Source organism: Physeter macrocephalus, chromosome 7 (genome assembly GCF_002837175.3).
Source record: "Physeter macrocephalus isolate SW-GA chromosome 7, ASM283717v5, whole genome shotgun sequence".
Lineage (NCBI taxonomy): Eukaryota > Metazoa > Chordata > Mammalia > Artiodactyla > Physeteridae > Physeter > Physeter macrocephalus.
The window spans coordinates 60,284,777-60,311,359 of NC_041220.1; the positions used below are offsets into that span (position 1 = coordinate 60,284,777).

Below are 26,583 nucleotides of genomic sequence, written 5' to 3' on the forward strand. Positions count from 1 at the left end.
TGTTGGTCACATCTTTTGCAAATATTTTCTCTCAGTCTGTAGGTTGTCTTTTCATTTCGTTTATGGTTTCCTTTGCTGTGCAAAAGCTTATAATTATTTGATTAGGCCCCATTTGTTTACTTTTGCTTTTACTTCTTTATTTCTTTATTTTTTTATTACACACTAAAGAAGCAAAACCATACATTCATTGCAGTAGATGCAGAAAAAAAATTTGATTCCTAAACGTGCAAAAGTTCTAGAAGAAAGCATAGGAGACAATCATTGTAACCCTGAGCTACAAAGATTTCTTAGATATGATATTGAATGCATGATTCATAAAAGAAAAAATGATAAAGTGTCTTCATCAGAGTTTAAAACATCTACTGCTCTTAACACATTATTAGGAGAATGAAAGGAGAAGTCACAGGTTGGGAGAAAAATATTTGCAAATCATGTAAATATGGTGAATTATAATGATTGATTTCTGAATGTTAAACCAATCTTGTATTCCTGAGGTCTACTTGATCATGATGTATTATAATTTTTATATACTGTTAGACACAATTTGTTAAAATTTTGTTAAGAATTTTTGCATCTATGTGCATAAAGTATATTGGTTTATTGTTTTATCTTCTCTAGTGTCTTTGTCTGGTCTTAATATTACAGTAATTTTAGCTTCACAGAAAGAGTTGGGAAGTATTTCCTCCTCTTCAATTTTCTTCAAATGTTTGGTACAGTATTGTTATTATTTCTTCCTTAAAATTTCAGAATTCCCTAGTGAAGCAATATGGGCCTGAAGTTTTCTTTGTGGCACATTAAAAAATATATATTCAGGGCTTCCCTGGTGGCGCAGTGGTTGCGCGTCCGCCTGCCGATGCAGGGGAACCGGGTTCGCGCCCCGGCCTGGGAGGATCCCGCATGCCGCGGAGCGGCTGGGCCCGTGAGCCATGGCCGCTGAGCCTGCGTGTCCGGAGCCTGTCCCCCGCAAGGGGAGAGGCCACAGCAGAGGGAGGCCCGCATACCACAAAAAAAAAAAAAAAAAAAAAAAAAAAAAAAAACCAAAAAATATATATTCAATCATCTTAGTAGATATAGGGCAACTTAGGTAGTCTACTTTTTCTTGAATGAGCTTTGGTAGTTTGTGTCTTTTAAAGTGTCCATGTAAATGGTTGAATTTTTTCAAGAACTTTGTTCACAATTTTCCATTATTACTCTTAATATGTGTAGAATCTGAAGCAATGTCACTTTTGTCACCTGATACTGGTTTTTTTAAACATCTTGCTGCTATGCTCATAGGAGAGCAATCAATTTTAAAACTTTATTGTCCTGTATATATAAAGTGATTCTATAGCTCTAAAAAGGTACTGCTCATGACTTTAAAATAGTTATATTATTTCTGCTCTGCTAACATTAATTCTTATAAGTCACTTAAGTTGGGCCTTGTTTCCTTATCTCTAAAAATGATTAGTTCAGTGAAATGGATTAAGATCTTTCCAGCTTGAGGAGATAATGAAAACATATATGTGTGTGGGGTTCTGAGGTTATATATTTCTTATATATTTTTTCCTTTCAGTAGCAAGGGAATTTCCCTGAAAGTATTTATTCAATGAAAGCAATTCTACAAAACAAAAAAAGAACTTACTCTTTCATTTAATTTTGCTGATAAAATAATAGATCATTCATTCTCTAGTAAGATTGTTTTTTTAAACAGGTACCTACAAATTCTAATTTTTAAACATTTTTCAAGGAGGGAAGAGCAGAGAAGTTTATTTGATATTTACCCAGCTATCTGTAGTAATTTGTTGTTTTCACTCATGCATATAATAAGCAAGTGTTTATAATAAAATACAGATTCTATATGCCCTGCTCTCTGCAACCTTATACAAATCTGTTTTCCAAAAACATTAAGAAACGCAACGTCTTCTCAATTTTCCAAGGACACTTGCTAGTAACTCTTTGAATGTTTTTATTTTGACAATGAATCTTGATTGTTTTTTAGCACTTCTATTTACCAAAATGCTTTATTCTATTATTTTTTAACTGTTTAATTTACTAATTTCATTAAATATTGTTTTATTTATTAAACAGGGAATCAGAAATGAGTATACATAAAGGAATTTTTATGGGATTTATATCTTTACCTAAGTAAGGAAGATTGGGTCTTTTCCTCTGATTAGTTATGAAGAGGCAATTTTAGCAACAACCAATCAACCATTCTAATACCTTAAAATCCCACGGAGTCAAAAGATCAGTTTTCTGCCAAGAGCAACAGTTTCATAACTTAAAAAAAGAAATCACTGTTTTGGGCAACTAATATAATTGTAAGCTAAATTTTCCAAGGCAGCAATAATTTCATTTCTAAAGATTATCCAGAATGCACGTGAGAATAGCATTGTTTTTTTATTATCCAGGACCACTGAGCCCCTGCATGAGTTCATCCATGATGTAAAAGCTAAAATCTTAAGTGTGTATACATTTTTGGACATCAGCTACACTTTCCCAATCAGTTAATAAGAGGGACTGAGAAACATATAGTTAGAAGTCATGATACGAGAAGACTCTTAATGAAATTCCTCCAGAACTTTTATTTCAATGGCCACGTTTAATTTCCTAATTAAAGAATAGCCATCTCCTTAGTGAGGTAAAAAAGTAAAATCCAGCTATCTACTATTTAAAAGAGATATCTAAATTACAATACAGATGATTTGAAAATTAAGGAAGTATAAAAAATATACTAGGTAAATGGCAAGGAAGCAGAGGTGGCAATATTAAGAACAAAGGGACAGGGGCTTCCCTGGTGGCGCAGTGATTGAGAGTCCGCCTGCCAATGCAGGGGACGCGGGTTCGTGCCCCGGTCCGGGGGGATCCCACATGCCGCCTGGGCCCGTGAGCCATGGCCGCTGAGCCTGTGCGTCCGGAGCCCGTGCTCCGCAACGGGAGAGGCCAAGCAGTGAAAGGCCCGCGTACCACAAAAAAAAAAAAAAAAAAAAAAAAAAAAGAACAAAGGGACAGAATTTAAGGCAATGAGTACTAAAAAGGGGGGGGGGAAGGGCTTACTTTATAGTAAGAGAAGATCCAGTCCATTTAAATTAGTCATTAGCCATTATATGTATCATAAAATAGCACAAACACATGACAGTAGTAAGAAGACAGACAAAGACATCATTATAGTAAAAAATTTAAACTATCCCTAAGAATCTGACAGAGCAAGTATACAAAGTAATAAGGATACAGAAAAAAATTTTAAAGCACAAACATTAACAAGCTTAAGTTATACCTCAGAAATTAAAAAAAACCCACATTCTTTTCAAATTCCCACAGAATATTACAAAACTAAACCATGTGCAAGGCCACGACAAAAATCTCAAAAATTCTAAAAAGTAATCACACCAATCGCGTTTTAATATTCACAAGACAGTAACACTAAGGAACTTATAACAAAAGGAGAACGACGTATCATCATCACCATCATCTAAATGTTTGGAATCATATTTTTTAAACTTTCACTTTTCTTCGTCTCTGAAGAGAAATTCATTTGAAAATGATGTCTTTCAACAAGGTCATGCTTAGGTGTCATTATTCTATGAATACTAACCACAATTTTGTCTTTAAAAAAGACTTAAATTACTAGGAGCCTCAAAAAGATGAAAAAATAGATAATTTTCTTGATCTGTGCTCAACAATCCCCTAGTAGAAATGCTTACTTCCAGCCTTCTATTTATAGGAATGTCAATTTGCACTGAAACAGACACAGGAACAACATACAAGTTCAAGACGATAAGGGAAAAAAAAACATACATAAGAACCAAAAGATTTTTGTAACAGACACGGAAAGACAAAGAAAATCACTGTATTTTACCTGCTGTTTTCCCCATAACACTCCTAGTGTTACTCATAAGGGTATGTACTAGAGAACCAAGACCAACACCTTTCATCCACAAAATAAGCAAACAAAATAGTTATTTCAGTTTGTTAAAATAGTCAGGAGAAGCACTTGTGGCAAAAAGACATTGTGCTATCAAATAAAAGGAATGAAAAACCATAGATTTTAGGTAAACTAAATAAAATAAGCCTGAGTTTCCTCCAAATAAATAGAAATTTCCAATTGGCAATCACGATAGTTGGTAATCTCGACTGCCAAAGAACCCAAATTCAATTTCTCTATATTACTGATGTTAGGCTGTGAACTGGACTGAAGGCCTATGGTAACCAGCTCCCACTGGACAGTGTTTAAGATATAGCTGCCTCACAATTAATTTTATGAACACACCCAGGAAATCTCTTTATTGTAATGTGCCAATATGTTATGCAATAATTCCATCTCAATGACAAGGACTTAACATTCAGACATTCGATCTCTGTTAACATTACAAAATTTGAAAGAAGGAAAACACTTAGGTACTCACAGTGTGCGAAACGCTTTATATTCTATGAGTCATGGCCAGGGCAGTGATCTCGCTATTAGCATAATGAAGATAATATTAGCATATTATCTCTCCCTCCTCTGAACATCCCTAGCACTTACTGTTTCTCTCACACACCTGGCACACTGTTTTGAAGTAGTAAAATTTTCATATGCATCTGACTGATCTGAGTGTATCCCTTAAGGGCAAGCAACTGTGACACCTTCTACTTACTGGCATCTTCCACACAACACCTCACAAGGAGATGCTTTTTAAATATTGACTGTTGTTAATTAACTGAGTAATGCCACCAACATATCCTTCCTTCAACAACACCTCTGCAGCATGGCTACCTGTTCTGTACTCCAGAGTGCCTATACTTTCTGAAAATTCTCTGAAAAATTAAAATGAAGCAAATAAAACAACAAGGTCTACTTAAAATAACTAGATTTTAGATAAGTGGCATTAGATAAAATGAGTAAGTTTTCTTTAAATTAATCCTAACTCTAATCAAAGATCTTCAAATATCTAGGTTTCTGCCTCCGGATTAGAAAACAGCAGCAACACCAAAACACTACCATCTATCCCCACTCTTCCCCTGTGCTCTAGACTTTCCTTAATCAGTGGTCACCTCTACAGCTTCCAAAAGGTTCCCATGGCTCCTGGTCTTCAGCAATTCAATTGTATAATGGTTCTCAAACTTTAAAATGCATCAGAATATCCTTAAAGACCTGTTAAAACACAAATTGCTGCTCCACCCCTAGGGTTTCTTATTCAGTGGGTCTAGGGTGGGCCTAAGTGTCTGCATTTCTAACAAGGTTTTAGGTGATACTGGCGCTACTCATCCAGGGACCCACTTTGAGAACTCTTACTACCCTCAAATCCTCCCCTATTTCTGTCATGCTTATTGTGCTTGATTAATTAATTCAAATCAATTTTAAAGTTTAATTCTTCCTTTAGATGAAGTGTGGTTTCTTTACTATGCTAAATAGGTGTTCGACATGTGGTATGAATAGCAAACACCATCCTCATGTGGAGCTTTCAGCATGATAGCAAATGTTTTTAGACAACCAAAGGGTGACTGATTCTCTAACTTTTCTAGCTCCAAAATGCTACACAACCATTTGGACCAGGTAACCACCTTTGCAGGAAAGCACCAAACTAGTTGTTCAGTTTGCATTATCCCAGGGATGTGCATATAATTTTCTCTGCCAGGAATGTTTTTCCCTCCCTCTTACCTGGTTAACTTCTCTTCTTTTTCAGGTCTTAGCTCAGGGGAGACTTATACAGGGAAGACTTCTTTTCCATCCTCTTCACCAGATCAAATCCTCCTACTATGGGTTCTCACAGAGTCAACTGATTCACCTCCCTGGTAGCCCTTGTCATGATTGCATTGTTTACATAAATATTTTATTAATAGCTATCTTTCACACTGGACTGTAAGCTCCAGAAAGACAGGGAACGTTTTTGCTTTTGATCACCATTATATTTTCAGTGCCTAGCACAATATCAGACACACAGAAGATGTTCCAATGAAGGCAGACAAGATCAGAGCTTTTTCAGCCCTAAGAGAGATAAGAGAAAGCATTCCTTTCTATAGTCTGCCACCCTAGCTGCTTTTCAGCTACCCCCACCTCCCCACACGCACGCAAAAGGCCTTACCTTTTCTGAATAATTCTTGGAGACTTTCGGCACTCTGATTTAATACAGCCCATATCTCTTCCTCCTGCAGTGGTCCACCCCGAACCTCCAGGGCCTCAGCTAGTGTCACATGCATATTACCTAGGAAACAAGGGTAACAGATGGTCTACAAATCAGCCACTTTACTGCACTTGCAGTAGTGAAAGTTCTGCATTAGTAATGAGACTATGAGGTCCCTGTCCACCTGAGTTCTCAATATGGCCTTCAATATAAATATAATATAGTCCTACAGCTTAAAGTCACAGAGGGTAAAGGAGTTAAAGAACTCTCAAAACAACCACTTGCCCTAGCCCAATAGGGTCAACTTCAGAGACAGAATTGGAGAATAGCCATAGCGGTGGTGACTACTTCATGGGAAAAGACAGAGACCTCAGGGTACCAGAGACACCAAAGTACAGGTAATTAAATCAAAGCAGCCAGACTGAATTTCCAGGTTTCATTCTATTCATCCTAGGTAAAAAGAATAGAGAGGAGACCCTACAGCCATGGTGGAAGAAGTTGGGAATAAGATGGAACACATTTTTTCCATTCACTAATTCATTTCTACATTTCTATATATACACTATAACTATAAATTTTGCACTGAATGAAATTAACTATTTCGAGACCCAGCTTTGCTGCCAACTTACCATTTGCCCCTGGGAAAGTCATTTTACCTCTAAACTTCAATTTCCCATCTGTGACATAGGAATAATAATAATAGTAACAATAATGCCATTTTGAGGTGGCTATGACAAAGAAAGAAGTTATGCATGTAAACACGCTTTGTAATCTAAGACGCTATTGAAGTTGAATTAATAAAAAGTCAGGGTACTTCCCTGGTGGCGCAGTGGTTAAGAATCCACCTGCCAATGCGGGGGACACGGGTTCGAGCCCTGGTCCGGGAAGATCCCACATGCCACGGAGCAACTAAGCCCGTGCGCCACAACAACTGAGCCTGTGCTCTAGAGCCTGCGAGCCACAACTACTGAGCCTGTGTGCCACAACTACGGAAGCCTGCGCGCCCTAGAGCTCATGCTCCACAACAAGAGAAGCCACCACAATGAGAAGCCCGCGTACCGCAATGAAGAGTAGCCCCCGCCCCCCCGACAACTAGAGGAAGCCCGCCTGCCGCAACAAAGACCCAATGCAGCCAAAAATAAATAAATAAATTTATTTTTTAAAAATAATAATAATAAAAAATAAAGTCAGAAAGGTGCCTCTGGTGACATTTCTGTAGGGTCAGCTTTTTTTTTTTTTAAAGCATTCAATTAAGTAGGTGATATATTGATAAAATTTAAGGTTTTCTATGGGGATCAATAATCCTATTTACATTTTGGAAGAGGGAAATGCAGCTAGTCAAAATCCTCCTATATAAATTTTCCTAAATTGACCCTCCTTGAAAAGAAAATTGCTCTTTGTAGTGATTACTAAGATTTTTACATTAACCAAACTAATTTAAGAATAATATATATATAGGCAGAAGCAGTGGGTTTGGAAAAGAAACTAGAAGGGGAAGAAAATGTTAAATACTTATTTTCTGTAATTATATCCTTCATTAAATTTTAAAATTAACCTATAAAAACATCTCTTTCAGATAAAAGTCGATTTTGTTTAGTCAGCTAACAATATTTAATTAAAAGAAAAGCTAATATTTTCTTTTAATTTACATTTATGGTACTTTAACACAGATGGAAAAAAAAAGCAACTACAGCTCTACAAATGAGGGCAGGCTTGTCCTGTTACTTTCCTTTTCAAATGTCTACTATGGCATTTTATTCTTAGAGTCTGCCTTGAGGGGTGTCTACTTAAATGCAGAATGTGGTAGTTAAAAGGGATGATATAAGATATTGCTTTGAAAAAGCCAAAGGGGTTTTTATTTAGCTTGTACAAGAAGAGATTATTATTCAGACCGCTCCCCCCAACTCTCTAAGTTTCTCATGTACTTTATTATATGATAACACTGTAATAGCCCAGTTATTAAATTAAAAAAAATAGAAGTTTCATTCCTTTCTGAAAAATATCTGAGTAATCTTCTACACAAAACACTATGTTAAATTGGAAGTTTTAACAGAAGATACTATTAGCAATCAGATACCAAAGTGACTTGTGAGAAAGACTACTCTGTAGCAAATTTCGGAAGTAATGTGAATGAGATGAGAACCGGTTAGACAGCTCTAAAGCCTACACACAGGGTATAAAGAGTAGGGAGAAAATTGCATCAGGAGAGTTTCTTTGAAGAGAGTTGTACTGATTTTCACGCCTCCTCCAAAGCAGGAGGGGTGTGGGAAGGTGCCTTAAAGTGCTTGGTATATATTCCCTGGAATTTAGGGAGGACACCACAGACTCATGTCTGATACTTTAGGGATCTAAAGTCTTTGACTATCACTCTGAGGCAGCAGCCAAAGGGAGGAGAGGGCAAACAGAGAGTTGGAGTGAGGAAGCATGCTGTACTGGGAGCTAGCTACTCTTCCATTGGTTGGGCGGGGGCAGAGGGTAAGGTGGGCAAGGAGCAGGGCCACACAGCCTGGAGTTAATGAAATCTTACCCAGAAGGTGAAAATGTCCCCAAATTTAGATTGTGGTGATGGTAGCAGAACTCTAAAGCAGTGGTCCCCAACCTTTTTGGCACCAGGGACCAGTTTTGTGGAAGACAGTTTTTCCACGGACCGGGGGTGGGGGCTGGGGGGTGGTTCATTTCCACGGACCGGGGGTGGGGGGTGGGGGGTGGTTCAGGACGATTCAAGCACAGCACATTTATTGTGCATTTTACCTCTATTATTATACTGTAATATTTAATGAAATCATTATACAACTCACCATAATGCAGAATCAGTGGGAGCCCTGAGCTTGTTTTCCTGCAACTAGATGGTCCCATCTGCGGTCTGATGGGAGACAGTGACACCCGAAGTGTGTTGCTTATGTCCAGTCTACTCTGTAAGATGCAGCTTAATTGTCACTTGCCACTCACTGATAGGGTTTTGATACGAGTCTGCAAGCGACTGATTTATTATGGTCTCTGTGCAGTCAAACCCTCTGCAAATGATAATCTGTATCTGCAGCCGCTCCCCAGCACTAGCATCACCCCCTCAGCTCCGCCTCAGATCATCGGGCATTAGATTCTCATAAGGAGCGCACAACCTAGATCCTTCACACACGCAGTTCACAGTAAGGTTCGCACTCCTATGAGAATCTAACGCTGCCGATGATATGACAGGAGGCGGATCTCAGGCGGTAATGAGAGCGATGGGGAGCAGCTGTAAATACAGATGAAGCTTCACCCGCTCGCCCAGCTGCTCACCTCCTGCTGTGTGGCCCGGTTCCTAACAGGTCACAGACCGCTACCGTGGCTAGGGGTTAGGGACCCCTGCTCTAAAGGTATATTTTAAAAGGGTAAATTTTATGGTATGTTAAGTATATCTCAATAAAGCTGTTAAAAAAATTCTCCCCAAAGTACCTCCTGAGGTTACCACAGTACTAACCAGAAAGAGGAGGAAGTGAGGGGAGCTGGAGGGGGAAGAAGAGGAAGTACGAGGGGAGGGAGAAGAGGAGGAGGAGGAAGAATAATTAGGTGTTGGCTAGTGGGAGGAAAAATTTTTTGAAGTATCACAGGAAGTATAGTTCCAGTGAAGGACTCTGAAGAACCCATAAAAGTACACACAAAAGAAAGGGTCAGCCTTAAGCATATAACAAGCTCAAAGACAGTGAAGCCATGTTATAACAAGAGTCAGGTAAAAAATTGTTTGCTTCTCTACCTTTCTTCCTGCCACCAGTTTAAATCCTGAAGCAGTCCAATATAGCAACTTGCAAATGGAAGAGGTAAGCAATAAAAAGAGAAGCCAACCACACTGCCTCGTACTTACTGTTAATCCTAGCTGGGGAAAGGAAGCGTTTTAGTTTTGAATGAAGACTGAAATGGTGCTTAATATATTGACTAGGCACTTTTATTTATGGAATTGACATTGTATTTGAAACGTGATTGTAGTTATTACTGTCAAAGAATAAGGAGAGAATTTTGGACTTGAGTTTTCTTATAGAGGCAAGAGAATAACTTTCCCACATGAAGGAGAAAGAAGGAAAAGAGAAAGAGAGATAGAAAGGAAGGAGGGAGGGAAGGGGGGAGGGAAAGAAGGAGGGCAGAAAGAAAGAAAAGTGATGGGCACAGTAAGATGCTTATGATTATCTATTATAAAGCAAATGCTACATTCACACACAAAAAGTGTTAAATCTTAAGATACTGGTTTTCACTTATTTTTAAAGAGATTGGTTTTTAAAATAAATTTTTCCTTTAAGTAAGAAAATGAAAAAGTAAAAGTAACTTCAACACAATAGAATTTTTTCCGCACTTGATTGTTCTGTCTATAAAGATTACTAATTACACTTCTATTGCTTGATTCAGTCAGGTCTGATTTATGTTATTAATCCTCTTTTAATTTTTATTTAAAACATTTTTTTTCCTACTTAGTGTAGGATCTCTACGCATCTCTGGTTGGAACTTGTTAGACCACCAAAACATAGACGGAACATCTGTTTTTAAAAGCAACATCATCTAGCTAACAGAAGAGATTAGACATTTTATATGCATAACTTTGCTAGAAAAGAGGTTTAAGATTTTTAAAAACTGCCTCAACCCCCTAACCACCCAATCTCAAGACAATGTAATGTTAAAGCAGCTTTCTAAAATTCAAACAGGTAACAACATACCTATACCTTATAAATTGTCTACCATCACCAAGTTTGGTAATTGCCTATCATCATCTCTCTCTCTGCTATTTTTATTCACCTTTACTACAGCTCTCCAGATCAGCAGATCTGAAAGGAAAGAGAAGGGAACAAAAGAAATGCAGAAATGGAAGAGAGATGCAACAAAAAGGAAGTGGAGAAAAAAATAAAAAAGCTTGAATTCAACCATTAAATGAGGGAACAGTTATGAAAATTCTACAGTTTATTACTTCAGTTGTTTCCTTTAGACACAGTACTAGATAACTTGGAGTGTAGATATATGACTGGCATTATTTTACTGTCAATAAGGTCCTGCTTTACAATAAACATAACCATATTATTCACTTTTATTTCCTTGAAAGTGGTAGGGTACATGATAACTACGCTTTTGGAAAGACTTTCAAATAAGAATAATTATATTACAAAACCAGAATCATTATTATGTTTTTGGTTAACATAGGTATTATTGTCATGACCTTAAAACTGTGCCCACAGAGTCAGATAAAAACACAAAAGGATTCTAACAGATGTCATTTTAATCCTGAAGGATTTGTGGCACTCGAAAATAGGAAGCACACAAAAGTGATTCCAAAAAGAAGGAAACAGTAAACAGTTTAACTGAATCCAATCAAGTGATACCATGACCCATCTGCGGGGAGACTAATGAATTAGGAATGTTAAAATAGATTCTAAAGAAATAGGACTATAAGAGTACCCTGTTTCAAGAACAAAGCAACTATAAAATAGAGCTCTATGTGTGCCACGAGTCTGGGGCAAAGACACACTCATCATCCTGGCTAAAGACATCTCTGGTCATTAAGAAATCATAATGAGTTGGGAAAGCAATCCCCAAAATTACAAGCATCTTTAACCCGGGATGATTTACAATGAATTTTATAAAAGTTTAAGAGAAGCAAGCCCATATATTAGTATTTTTTTAAGTTAAAGAATCTGTACATATTTGGTATTTTAGCTGTTTATAAAGTTTAAGAGAAATAGGTCAGTTAGAATAACAGATTTGCCTTGTGATTCCAATTTAAATAATGTAATTGAGAAAATGAGTTCAGGCTTGTATGAAATACCACTGGAACATATAAGAGAACTTAAGTCTTAGCATACTTATAAGTCTTCATTCATTAGAGACTTATTTAAGTACTCAGGAAGATTTTTTTTTTTTAGCCGTACCACACAGCATGTGGGATCTTGGTTCCCCTGACCAGGGATTGAACCTGTGCCCCCTGCAGTGGAAGCACAAAGAAGTCAACTTTTAATTGTATGAATGCAGTTTAAAACAGTTAAAGGATTTTAATTAATAAAGTTTGAACAATGGGATTATACACTCAATCAAAAGGTCCCTTAAAAGTGACTATCAATCTTTTCTACAAGTAAAATAATTGACCTTAGAAACTTAAGAACTAGGTTTTAGAATTTGTAATTTAATAAGAATATTCATTTAAAAATAATTTTCAGTAAGCTTTTCTATATACAGGAATACCTTGGATACCATTTTTTTTTTTAAGTTAGAAAACCATTGTGATCCTGGATGACACAAATTTTTCTTAGATACAACATCAAATGTGTGAACCATAAAATTAAAAAACGGTTAAGACTTCATCAAAATTAAAACCTCTGCTCTTTGAAAATAACTGCTCAAAGAATAAAAAGCCACAAACTAAAGAAAAATATTTACAGATCACATAACTGATAAAGGATTTATATCCAGAATATATAAAGTACTGTCAAAACTCAGTAACAGGAAAACAAACAATGCAAAATTTTTTTATCAAATGGGTAAAAGAGTTGAATAGGTATTTCATTAAAGAAAACACATGGATAGCAAATGAGCACGTGAAAAGATGCTCAACTTCAACAGTCGTTAGGAAAATGAAAATTAAAATGAGATACTGCCACATAGCTATCAGAATTACTAAAATGTAAAAGACTCACCATCCTAAGTGTAGTCAAGGATGTGGAGGAACTAAAACGCTCATACATTACTAATGGGAATGTAAAATCGTACCCTTTGGGAAACTGAGTTTCATAAAAAGTTAAATATAAGCCTACCAGATGATCTTGCCATTCCACTTCTAAGTATTTACCCAAAAGAAATTAAAGCTTATATCTACACAAAGACTCATACAGGGAACACTTCTCAGAGCTTTCTGAGATGCTCCTCCCAGGTTATAATCCTCAAATTTGGCTCAAATAAAATTTTCCATTTCTTAAAAAAAAGACATATACAAATGTTCGTATCAGCTTTATATGTAACGTCCAAAAACTGGAAACAAGCAAATGTCTATCAACAAGTGAATGGATAAACTGATTTTAGTATATTCTCACAATGGAATATTAGTCAGCAATAAAAGGAATGAACTATTATTGATACATGCAACAACATGAATCTCAAAATAATTATACTGAGTAAAGGAAGTTAGATCAAAAAAAAGAGAGAGAGAGAGAGAGTATATACTTTATGATTACATTTGTACAAAATTATAAAAAATGCCAAATACAGTTACAAAAAATAGCTCAGTTGCCTGAGGATGGCATTGACCTATGGAGAGGCAGATGGGAGTTGATTACAAGGGGGCATGAGAAAACATTTGGGGATAATGGATATGTTCGTTATCTTGACTGTGATGATGGTTCGCAGGTGCATACATATGTCAAAACTCATCCAGTTGTACACAATATGTACAGCTTATTATATGTCAATTATTCCTCAATAAAGCTGTTAAAAAGAGAAAACAAACAAACTAAACCTGATCAAAGCCAGACAGCATTCCTTTTCTTTGTCCTGTGAAGCCCCAACATGAGGTAACATACGCTTTAAAAAGAAAAAAAGTTTTCTAAAAGTTAATTTCTCCCATTAAAATAAAAATCTATAAGACTAAAGAAATCAAAATACATGGCAAAGGTCTGAAATCTTCCCTCCTTAAACAGCCAAAGCATATCTAAGATGCCATGTAATTTATGTTACTAAAGTTAGAATGTGTAGCTTGATAACACAATCATTTTTTAAAAACCATTATTCAAGATAGCCATGTCTTTTCTCTTAACTTCTAATTTCCTAAAGCATTTAAAACTGAAATGATAATTACAATAATTACAGGACATTTTAAATAATGTGAAATTATTTCTACCTTTTATCTGTTGATCCAAAAATGGTCAACATCAAGACAGATGTATACAAAGTAGAAATAAAAGCACTATTAGAGCTCTTGAAGACTAAAAGCTAATCTCCCTAATTAAAAAAAAAAACACTAATATTTCTTTTCCATTAGGAGGGTAAGTACAGATAAGTAGTAGAGAAAAAATATTGTCTAGTATAGTTAGAAAAGCCTAAGAAAGAATTGGGATTTGAAGGAAAAAAAGAGATAAAAGTCAGTGAAATTTTAATTGAACGTTGCCTCAAGGTAGAAAATAGCATGTGAACAAATATCTTTATTGAAGTTGGAGCAATGCTTAATATTTGTCAACTTTTCTGTTATACTTTTACCAGTGAGAGAAGAGAAACTAAAACAAACACAAGTCTAAATTGCCTTTCTGGGCCTCTGGCTCAGGTCAACTACTTATCTAAATAGAAATCATATATGCCTATTCCCTGCTTTTCAAAAGACAGCTTCAAAAAACCAGAAGAAAAATTCTGGAATTCTTTAATCTTTCTCTGTATCATTTAAACTCAGGAGAAAAGTAAATGGAGGGGAAAATCCCTAATTTCACATGTGTTATATTTTTCCTCACCAACTGTGAGGTACTAACAGAAAACAATGTAATGGTATTGACAGAACTTCGGTTTTGAGTATTGTCTTTCTACATCACTCCTCCTCCCCACCCACTGACTTTTGTTAAGATCATTGCTTTAGAATACTTATGGTTGCTCTTCTTCAAGAAATCTAGATTAAAATGGCTCAGAGTGGGCTTCCCTGGTGGAGCAGTGGTTGAGAATCTGCCTGCCAATGCAGGGGACATGGGTTCGAGCCCTGCTCTGGGAAGATCCCAAATGCCGCGGAGCAACTCGGCCCGTGAGCCACAGCGGTCTGATGGGAGACAGTGACACCCGAAGTGTGTTGCTTATGTCCAGTCTACTCTGTAAGATGCAGCTTAATTGTCACTTGCCACTCACTGATAGGGTTTTGATACGAGTCTGCAAGCGACTGATTTATTATGGTCTCTGTGCAGTCAAACCCTCTGCAAATGATAATCTGTATCTGCAGCCGCTCCCCAGCACTAGCATCACCCCCTCAGCTCCGCCTCAGATCATCGGGCATTAGATTCTCATAAGGAGCGCACAACCTAGATCCTTCACACACGCAGTTCACAGTAAGGTTCGCACTCCTATGAGAATCTAACGCTGCCGATGATATGACAGGAGGCGGATCTCAGGCGGTAATGAGAGCGATGGGGAGCAGCTGTAAATACAGATGAAGCTTCACCCGCTCGCCCAGCTGCTCACCTCCTGCTGTGTGGCCCGGTTCCTAACAGGTCACAGACCGCTACCGTGGCTAGGGGTTAGGGACCCCTGCTCTAAAGGTATATTTTAAAAGGGTAAATTTTATGGTATGTTAAGTATATCTCAATAAAGCTGTTAAAAAAATTCTCCCCAAAGTACCTCCTGAGGTTACCACAGTACTAACCAGAAAGAGGAGGAAGTGAGGGGAGCTGGAGGGGGAAGAAGAGGAAGTACGAGGGGAGGGAGAAGAGGAGGAGGAGGAAGAATAATTAGGTGTTGGCTAGTGGGAGGAAAAATTTTTTGAAGTATCACAGGAAGTATAGTTCCAGTGAAGGACTCTGAAGAACCCATAAAAGTACACACAAAAGAAAGGGTCAGCCTTAAGCATATAACAAGCTCAAAGACAGTGAAGCCATGTTATAACAAGAGTCAGGTAAAAAATTGTTTGCTTCTCTACCTTTCTTCCTGCCACCAGTTTAAATCCTGAAGCAGTCCAATATAGCAACTTGCAAATGGAAGAGGTAAGCAATAAAAAGAGAAGCCAACCACACTGCCTCGTACTTACTGTTAATCCTAGCTGGGGAAAGGAAGCGTTTTAGTTTTGAATGAAGACTGAAATGGTGCTTAATATATTGACTAGGCACTTTTATTTATGGAATTGACATTGTATTTGAAACGTGATTGTAGTTATTACTGTCAAAGAATAAGGAGAGAATTTTGGACTTGAGTTTTCTTATAGAGGCAAGAGAATAACTTTCCCACATGAAGGAGAAAGAAGGAAAAGAGAAAGAGAGATAGAAAGGAAGGAGGGAGGGAAGGGGGGAGGGAAAGAAGGAGGGCAGAAAGAAAGAAAAGTGATGGGCACAGTAAGATGCTTATGATTATCTATTATAAAGCAAATGCTACATTCACACACAAAAAGTGTTAAATCTTAAGATACTGGTTTTCACTTATTTTTAAAGAGATTGGTTTTTAAAATAAATTTTTCCTTTAAGTAAGAAAATGAAAAAGTAAAAGTAACTTCAACACAATAGAATTTTTTCCGCACTTGATTGTTCTGTCTATAAAGATTACTAATTACACTTCTATTGCTTGATTCAGTCAGGTCTGATTTATGTTATTAATCCTCTTTTAATTTTTATTTAAAACATTTTTTTTCCTACTTAGTGTAGGATCTCTACGCATCTCTGGTTGGAACTTGTTAGACCACCAAAACATAGACGGAACATCTGTTTTTAAAAGCAACATCATCTAGCTAACAGAAGAGATTAGACATTTTATATGCATAACTTTGCTAGAAAAGAGGTTTAAGATTTTTAAAAACTGCCTCAACCCCCTAACCACCCAATCTCAAGACAATGTAATGTTAAAGCAGCTTTCTAAAATTCAAACAGGTAACAACATACCTATACCTTATAAATTGTCTACCATCACCAAGTTTGGTAATTGCCTATCATCATCTCTCTCTCTGCTATTTTTATTCACCTTTACTACAGCTCTCCAGATCAGCAGATCTGAAAGGAAAGAGAAGGGAACAAAAGAAATGCAGAAATGGAAGAGAGATGCAACAAAAAGGAAGTGGAGAAAAAAATAAAAAAGCTTGAATTCAACCATTAAATGAGGGAACAGTTATGAAAATTCTACAGTTTATTACTTCAGTTGTTTCCTTTAGACACAGTACTAGATAACTTGGAGTGTAGATATATGACTGGCATTATTTTACTGTCAATAAGGTCCTGCTTTACAATAAACATAACCATATTATTCACTTTTATTTCCTTGAAAGTGGTAGGGTACATGATAACTACGCTTTTGGAAAGACTTTCAAATAAGAATAATTATATTACAAAACCAGAATCATTATTATGTTTTTGGTTAACATAGGTATTATTGTCATGACCTTAAAACTGTGCCCACAGAGTCAGATAAAAACACAAAAGGATTCTAACAGATGTCATTTTAATCCTGAAGGATTTGTGGCACTCGAAAATAGGAAGCACACAAAAGTGATTCCAAAAAGAAGGAAACAGTAAACAGTTTAACTGAATCCAATCAAGTGATACCATGACCCATCTGCGGGGAGACTAATGAATTAGGAATGTTAAAATAGATTCTAAAGAAATAGGACTATAAGAGTACCCTGTTTCAAGAACAAAGCAACTATAAAATAGAGCTCTATGTGTGCCACGAGTCTGGGGCAAAGACACACTCATCATCCTGGCTAAAGACATCTCTGGTCATTAAGAAATCATAATGAGTTGGGAAAGCAAGCCCCAAAATTACAAGCATCTTTAACCCGGGATGATTTACAATGAATTTTATAAAAGTTTAAGAGAAGCAAGCCCATATATTAGTATTTTTTTAAGTTAAAGAATCTGTACATATTTGGTATTTTAGCTGTTTATAAAGTTTAAGAGAAATAGGTCAGTTAGAATAACAGATTTGCCTTGTGATTCCAATTTAAATAATGTAATTGAGAAAATGAGTTCAGGCTTGTATGAAATACCACTGGAACATATAAGAGAACTTAAGTCTTAGCATACTTATAAGTCTTCATTCATTAGAGACTTATTTAAGTACTCAGGAAGATTTTTTTTTTTTAGCCGTACCACACAGCATGTGGGATCTTGGTTCCCCTGACCAGGGATTGAACCTGTGCCCCCTGCAGTGGAAGCACAAAGAAGTCAACTTTTAATTGTATGAATGCAGTTTAAAACAGTTAAAGGATTTTAATTAATAAAGTTTGAACAATGGGATTATACACTCAATCAAAAGGTCCCTTAAAAGTGACTATCAATCTTTTCTACAAGTAAAATAATTGACCTTAGAAACTTAAGAACTAGGTTTTAGAATTTGTAATTTAATAAGAATATTCATTTAAAAATAATTTTCAGTAAGCTTTTCTATATACAGGAATACCTTGGATACCATTTTTTTTTTTAAGTTAGAAAACCATTGTGATCCTGGATGACACAAATTTTTCTTAGATACAACATCAAATGTGTGAACCATAAAATTAAAAAACGGTTAAGACTTCATCAAAATTAAAACCTCTGCTCTTTGAAAATAACTGCTCAAAGAATAAAAAGCCACAAACTAAAGAAAAATATTTACAGATCACATAACTGATAAAGGATTTATATCCAGAATATATAAAGTACTGTCAAAACTCAGTAACAGGAAAACAAACAATGCAAAATTTTTTTATCAAATGGGTAAAAGAGTTGAATAGGTATTTCATTAAAGAAAACACATGGATAGCAAATGAGCACGTGAAAAGATGCTCAACTTCAACAGTCGTTAGGAAAATGAAAATTAAAATGAGATACTGCCACATAGCTATCAGAATTACTAAAATGTAAAAGACTCACCATCCTAAGTGTAGTCAAGGATGTGGAGGAACTAAAACGCTCATACATTACTAATGGGAATGTAAAATCGTACCCTTTGGGAAACTGAGTTTCATAAAAAGTTAAATATAAGCCTACCAGATGATCTTGCCATTCCACTTCTAAGTATTTACCCAAAAGAAATTAAAGCTTATATCTACACAAAGACTCATACAGGGAACACTTCTCAGAGCTTTCTGAGATGCTCCTCCCAGGTTATAATCCTCAAATTTGGCTCAAATAAAATTTTCCATTTCTTAAAAAAAAGACATATACAAATGTTCGTATCAGCTTTATATGTAACGTCCAAAAACTGGAAACAAGCAAATGTCTATCAACAAGTGAATGGATAAACTGATTTTAGTATATTCTCACAATGGAATATTAGTCAGCAATAAAAGGAATGAACTATTATTGATACATGCAACAACATGAATCTCAAAATAATTATACTGAGTAAAGGAAGTTAGATCAAAAAAAAGAGAGAGAGAGAGAGAGTATATACTTTATGATTACATTTGTACAAAATTATAAAAAATGCCAAATACAGTTACAAAAAATAGCTCAGTTGCCTGAGGATGGCATTGACCTATGGAGAGGCAGATGGGAGTTGATTACAAGGGGGCATGAGAAAACATTTGGGGATAATGGATATGTTCGTTATCTTGACTGTGATGATGGTTCGCAGGTGCATACATATGTCAAAACTCATCCAGTTGTACACAATATGTACAGCTTATTATATGTCAATTATTCCTCAATAAAGCTGTTAAAAAGAGAAAACAAACAAACTAAACCTGATCAAAGCCAGACAGCATTCCTTTTCTTTGTCCTGTGAAGCCCCAACATGAGGTAACATACGCTTTAAAAAGAAAAAAAGTTTTCTAAAAGTTAATTTCTCCCATTAAAATAAAAATCTATAAGACTAAAGAAATCAAAATACATGGCAAAGGTCTGAAATCTTCCCTCCTTAAACAGCCAAAGCATATCTAAGATGCCATGTAATTTATGTTACTAAAGTTAGAATGTGTAGCTTGATAACACAATCATTTTTTAAAAACCATTATTCAAGATAGCCATGTCTTTTCTCTTAACTTCTAATTTCCTAAAGCATTTAAAACTGAAATGATAATTACAATAATTACAGGACATTTTAAATAATGTGAAATTATTTCTACCTTTTATCTGTTGATCCAAAAATGGTCAACATCAAGACAGATGTATACAAAGTAGAAATAAAAGCACTATTAGAGCTCTTGAAGACTAAAAGCTAATCTCCCTAATTAAAAAAAAAAACACTAATATTTCTTTTCCATTAGGAGGGTAAGTACAGATAAGTAGTAGAGAAAAAATATTGTCTAGTATAGTTAGAAAAGCCTAAGAAAGAATTGGGATTTGAAGGAAAAAAAGAGATAAAAGTCAGTGAAATTTTAATTGAACGTTGCCTCAAGGTAGAAAATAGCATGTGAACAAATATCTTTATTGAAGTTGGAGCAATGCTTAATATTTGTCAACTTTTCTGTTATACTTTTACCAGTGAGAGAAGAGAAACTAAAACAAACACAAGTCTAAATTGCCTTTCTGGGCCTCTGGCTCAGGTCAACTACTTATCTAAATAGAAATCATATATGCCTATTCCCTGCTTTTCAAAAGACAGCTTCAAAAAACCAGAAGAAAAATTCTGGAATTCTTTAATCTTTCTCTGTATCATTTAAACTCAGGAGAAAAGTAAATGGAGGGGAAAATCCCTAATTTCACATGTGTTATATTTTTCCTCACCAACTGTGAGGTACTAACAGAAAACAATGTAATGGTATTGACAGAACTTCGGTTTTGAGTATTGTCTTTCTACATCACTCCTCCTCCCCACCCACTGACTTTTGTTAAGATCATTGCTTTAGAATACTTATGGTTGCTCTTCTTCAAGAAATCTAGATTAAAATGGCTCAGAGTGGGCTTCCCTGGTGGAGCAGTGGTTGAGAATCTGCCTGCCAATGCAGGGGACATGGGTTCGAGCCCTGCTCTGGGAAGATCCCAAATGCCGCGGAGCAACTCGGCCCGTGAGCCACAACTACTGAGCCTGCGCGTCTGGAGCCTGTGCTCCGCAATGGGAGAGGCCGCGACAGTGAGAGGCCCGCGCACCACGATGAAGAGGGGCCCCCAGTCGCCGCAACTAGAGAAAGCCCTCGCACAGAAACGAAGACCCAACACAGCCAAAAAGGGGAGGGAGGGGGGGGGGGAGGAAGGGGGCTTCCCTGGTGGCGCAGTGGTTGAGAGTCCGCCTGCCGATGCAGGGGACACGGGTTCGTGCCCCGGTCCGGGAAGAGCCCATGTGCCGCAGAGCGGCTGAGCCCGTGAGCCATGGCCGCTGAGCCTGCGCGTCCGGAGCCTGTGCCCCGCAACGGGAGAGGCCATGACAGAGAGAGGCCCGCATACCGCACAAAAAAAAAAAAGAAAGAAAGAAAGAAGCTTTCATCTAAAAAAAAAAAAAAAGTCTCAGAGTAAGCAGCCACTAAAGGAAACATATATGTACAAAGCACAAAAGTCCAAGAAAAAAAATCTTATTTGTCCTTTATATTGTAATAAACAAATTAATGTGGTAGGCAGAATTCTGAGATTACCCTTAACATCCCTTTCATGTTGTGAACTGACTATACAGAGGGATACATGACAAGGACCTGAGGGTGGCCTCTAGGTGCTGATGGTGTACCCAGCCAACTACCAGCAAGGAAATGGTCCTACAACCACAAGGCACGTTCTACCAACAACCAGTGAACTTTGGCATAGGACGCTGAGCCTCAGATGATATCATATTCCCAGCTGACACCCTGATTTAAGTCTGGTGATATCCTGAAAAGGGGAACCAGACCATCTGTACCCAGAATCCTGACAAACAAGAAGTACAAGATAATAAATGTGTGTTGCTTTAAGGCGCTAAATTTGTGGTAATTGAAAGTGGGATTCGGCTATAACAAGAACGAAAAATGTGGGAGCAGCTTTGGAATTGGATAGTGAGCAAAAGCTGAAAGAATTCTGAGAAAGCCTAACTTGCCTTGAACAGATTTTTAATAGATATCTGGACTTTGAATACTGTTGGTGAGGGCTCAGAAGGAAACAAGGAACATGTTATTGGAAACTGGAGGAAGGGGAATCCTTGTTAAATAGTGGAAGAAAACTTGGTGACATTGTGTCCTGCAGTTATACGGAAAGCAGAACTTACAAGTGGCAAAACTGGGCATATGGGAAGGAGATTTCCAGGTGAGGTGTTAAATGTGTTGTCTGGTTTACTCTTGCTCCTCATAGTAAAATGCAAGAAGAGAGAGATAAATTGAGGAAAGTCCTATTAAAGAGGAAGGAACCAGGACTAGATGATTCTGAAAATGCCCAGCCTCTCCAGATAGCAAAATATGCTAAAAGTCAGAAATGGTTGCCAAAAATACAATAGACAAAAAAAGAAAAAAGACCCGCTGCTAAAATTTCAGAAAGATCAAAAGGTCAGAGGATTCAGTCACATAAAGGGCCCTTTCAAGATTTTTAGGGTCTCTGGTAAGCTCTAGAGTTGTCCCTTAGCCATCTCAGCAGGAGGCAAAGACAGAAAAAGCATTATTTTGAAAAAAAAAACAATTTGCAGGTGTAGCTTTTGTCTAATATAGTGAATCCCTGTGAAACCCACATAAAACCCAGAGTTCCTGAGAAAATTCTTTCAGCATAAACACTGCCAGGTTGGACTAAAAGAGGAAGAGTATAAAATTGAAAGAAGCTGTTGGAGGTGCCCTCAATTCTATAGTCAGGAATAATGCTAGTTAAAACCACTCAGCTGCAAACATATGCTACCATCCTAGAAAAAGGAAGAATGATTCAGAAGGCAGAATGGAGATTCAGAAGGCAGAATGGAGACTCAGAGGGCAGAGTTGAGAGCCATGAAGGATTATTCCCAGGCTTTGAAACCTAACCAAAAAAACTCCACCTGGCATCTGCCAATCTGAATCTCAGAACTGTGATGGACCAAGTGACTGCTTTTTGACTTTCCATTCTGCCCTTCTCCTTTTTGAACGAGAATGTCTACAATGGTTATTCCATGCTTGTCCCACCATTTTATGTTGGGAATGTTGGGATAATCTCCTTAGTTTTACAGGTTCACAGATAAATAACACATAAGAGCCTCATCTAAACCTAATGTAGAATGATTTAGATGCGCCCTTGGACTTTGAGCTGATGCTTTAATAGGATGAGAACTCTGAGAACCGTGGGAGGGGATGTATTTTGCCTGTGTGTGTATGGGGTCGGAGGGCATGAAAATCTGAGGGCCAGAGGAAAGACTATGGTAGGCAGAATCCTGATATGGCTCCTGAAATTCGTGCCTCCCCCCGCCCCACCGGTATACCAGACCTGTATAATCTTCTTTCCTTGCGTATGGGTGGGACCAACAAATACCAAGCAATAGCAGCCGACTTGATTAGGTTATGATATAGAAGACTCTGTTGGGGCAGACTGGAAAGAGATTCAAAGACAGGGAGATTTCCCCTGCTGGCCTTGATGATGCAAACAACCATGCTGTCAACTGCCTATGGAGGGGACCACATGGCAAGGACCTCATGGTAACACTGTTGAGCAGAGAGCCGACCCCAGTTGACAGCCAGCAAGAAAATGATAAATTTAGACCTACAGCTACAAGGAATTGAATCCTGCCAAACAACCAGTGGGCTTAGAAGAAGACCTCCAAGCTTCAGAAGAGATTTCAGCCTGGTGTGACCCTGAGCAGGGGACCCAGTTAACCTGTACCTGGACTCCTGACCCACAGGAACTGTAAGAAAATAAATGCGTTGTCTGAAGCTACTAACCTTGTGGTAATTTATTATACAACAGTAGAAGACTAATACAACCTGGGTATAGATTCTGAAGAAAAGGTAACAAAGTAAGTCCCCTTATTATACTTCTGAAGATTTGAGGATAATGCTTTCAGACCATTAAAGTGGATCTTGTAAGAGACGGATCTAGACATCAAGTTTTTTACAAACTTCTTACTTCATGTTTTAATTGACAAAGCAATTTGCACTGAGCTGCCTGTGTCATATACTGTTTGGGATGTAATGTTAGATGGTCCAGAAAAGTTGACCAAAGCTCACTCAACTCAAAAGTGAAGTAACTAGCATAAGCAAGACAAACAGTGACAGTCTCTTCAAGAGGCTCTTGCTACTTTCCTGATTTTCTACCATTTAGCATTCTCAAGATCAGGCAATACTTCTACAGTTATGATCTAACTGAGAGGCAAGAAGCCAGCTATTAAAGGTGTTAGAAGGCAGAAGGCAACAAACACTACCCACCTGGCAAATACTGGGTTGGCCAAAAAGTTCGTTCAGGTTTTTCTGTAAGATGTTATGGGAAAACATGAATGAACTTTGTGGCCAACCCAATACTAAAAGTTGAATATTGAAGGAGAAAGTGATGTTTGTCTTCTTCTCTTGTCCTTTCTTACAAGACTATACAAATCTTCTAAACCCAAAAATTTGGGAGTAAATTTATAGTATAGTAAAATAAGGTAGTAGGTGTCATTCTGTATTAATGTGGACAAATCAACTCTGAATCTAGACAAAAATCAATGAAAACAGTAAGCCCCAATAACTTCACAAGTCACAGATGAAGCATAACAAACCTAGGCATGCTCCAGTAATTACAAGAGTAATTTCAACTTGATATTTGGAGACAGCCAAAATTCTACTCAAACTGCTCCATTCTAAAAGTGATTTTGATATTACCAATTTCCATTCTGAAATATTTTAAAAATGGAAATGTTTTGTAAAACATCTACTTTTTATACCTAAACAATAAATTCAATAAATCTAAAACCAAAATCTAAAAATAATAAGCAGTGACACAAGAGATATTCATAATGATTATTGCTGTTCATTTTGCCATTTTTATTTTATCTAATATAATTGTGACAACTAAATTAGATTATTGCTTGTAATTTAAGTAATGACATGACTTGCAAGAACTCATGAACCCAATTACAAACCATGTGGTTTGGGCCACTCCCTTATTTTGTGGCAAGCCAACTAAATCTATAAAGATGTGTTTTTCGGGCTTCCCTGGTGGCGCAGTGGTTGAGAGTCCGCCTGCCGATGCAGGGGACACGGGTTCGTGCCCCGGTCTGGGAAGATCCCACATGCCGTGGAGCGGCTGGGCCCGTGAGCCATGGCCGCTGAGCCTGCGCGTCCTGAGCCTGTGCTCCGCAGCGGGAGAGGCCACAGCAGTGAGAGGCCCGCGTACCGCAAAAAAAAAAAAAAAAGATGTGTTTTTCAAAGTATAGTATTCATATCTAATTTTTATTTTAATTAACTATAAGGTACTCTTGTGCAACTGTTATAAATAAGAATGATTAACATGCAAAAGCAAAGGAGCCCTTTTTACATGAGAAGATAAAAGAATTCTGTCTTATAGACAAATAATGGTAAAATCACTTTGGATAAATTATTCAAATTGAATATTAATGTATTACAGATTAGAACAACTGGAATAATGCACTCCCCTCTACAATTCACTTGTCAAAATTCTGGGTTTAATTTCAGATTACATCTCATTATCTCTTTTAACTCTAATCAATGCCACTCAACATCAAAATTAATTGTAACTCATATAACCTCCATCTACTCTCATAAAGCTAGAAGTGTTCTCTACATCCAGTTTTTATTGGAGAATGCATCCACTGCCAAGACTTCACCTAATCACCTTAGGGCAGATTATTCCTAAATCTATCTCCAGCCTTGAGAAAGCCTTGTTCCAAATTCTAGATTTTTAAATTTAACTACGTACTGTACTTTTTTGCCTGGGTAGATACTGTCCTCTTGTATCAAATTCAATACATCTAGGGAGCTCCCTGGTGGCCTAGTGGTTAGGATTCCAGGCTTTCACTGACATGACCCGGGTTCAATCCCTGGTCAGACTGAGATCCCCCAAGCCGCATGGCCAAAAAAAAAAAAAAACACACACACAATATTTTCCTCCAAATCAGCCACTCTCACCATTCCAAACAGATTAATGCAACTACTATTCCTATAGCTATCAGGCTCAAAGTCCCTCTTCTTTGACTTCTTTTTTCTTTTCTTTTGCCTTAGTCTTGTCAATAAGAACTGTTGCTTATTCATTCTTAATATCTCAAATTAATCTTTGTTTCAAGTCTCAAAAAGAGGAGGAAGGCAGATGAAGAGGATACAGAAGAGTTAGAGTTAAGGTCTTCCAGGCAAAGGAATACCTGTAAACCTGAAAACTGAGATATGAAACAGTAGGAAGTGTTCCACTTCTGTAGATTATCTAGAGAAGGGGTAGAGGAGACAAGAGATGAGGCTATAGCAGTGAGTAGGTGCCAGATCATGTAAGGTGTTTTTGTGATTTGCTAAGAAGTTTGAATTTTATACTGAAACCTATGTAGAGGCATTGACAAATTTCAGGGTGAGGCATAAAGTGACAAAATTTGAATTTTTAAAGGCTCATTTTAATTATAAAGTGGAACTAACAGAGGTCTTGAACTACAGATTTGGAAGTGATTAGTATGTAAAGGATGAACAAAATCATGAGTTTGGATAAAGTCACTCAGGAAGAGCATATAAAGAAAAAAAGTCAAGTACAGAGACCTAGAGGCACTAAAAAAAGCATTTAAAAGTTAGAGGAGGGAAAAGAGCCTGCAAAGGCACCTGCAAAGGAATAGCCAGAGAAATAAGAAGAAAACCATAAGATTATTATGTTAGAGAGGATGAAAGAGAAGTTTCAAACAGGAGATTGGTAGAACGCAAGACTAAGAATGTGGAGTTTTGTGCCAGGTTGCCCAGGTTCAGATCACTAACTCTGTGACTTTTGGCAAATTAATATTTCTAGGCTCAGTCTTCTTCTTAAAGCAAGTTATTAACAGTTCCTATCTTATGGGAAATTGGCAAGAATTAAAAGAGATACATACAGTTCAG

The 26,583-nt window shown here is 37.1% G+C and overlaps 1 protein-coding gene across 2 annotated transcripts in view; it reads right to left on the reverse strand.

The window, feature by feature from the left end:
* PTPN13 (protein tyrosine phosphatase non-receptor type 13) overlaps positions 1–26,583 on the reverse strand; it is a 220,118-nt gene that overhangs the window by 167,736 nt on the left and 25,799 nt on the right. For both annotated transcript variants that reach the window (XM_007115680.4, XM_007115673.4), the window contains exon 2: positions 6,045–6,164. In XM_007115680.4, coding sequence (XP_007115742.2) covers positions 6,045–6,159 — 115 coding nt within the window. In that variant the 5' untranslated portion in view covers positions 6,160–6,164. The remainder of the gene's footprint in view (positions 1–6,044; positions 6,165–26,583) is intronic.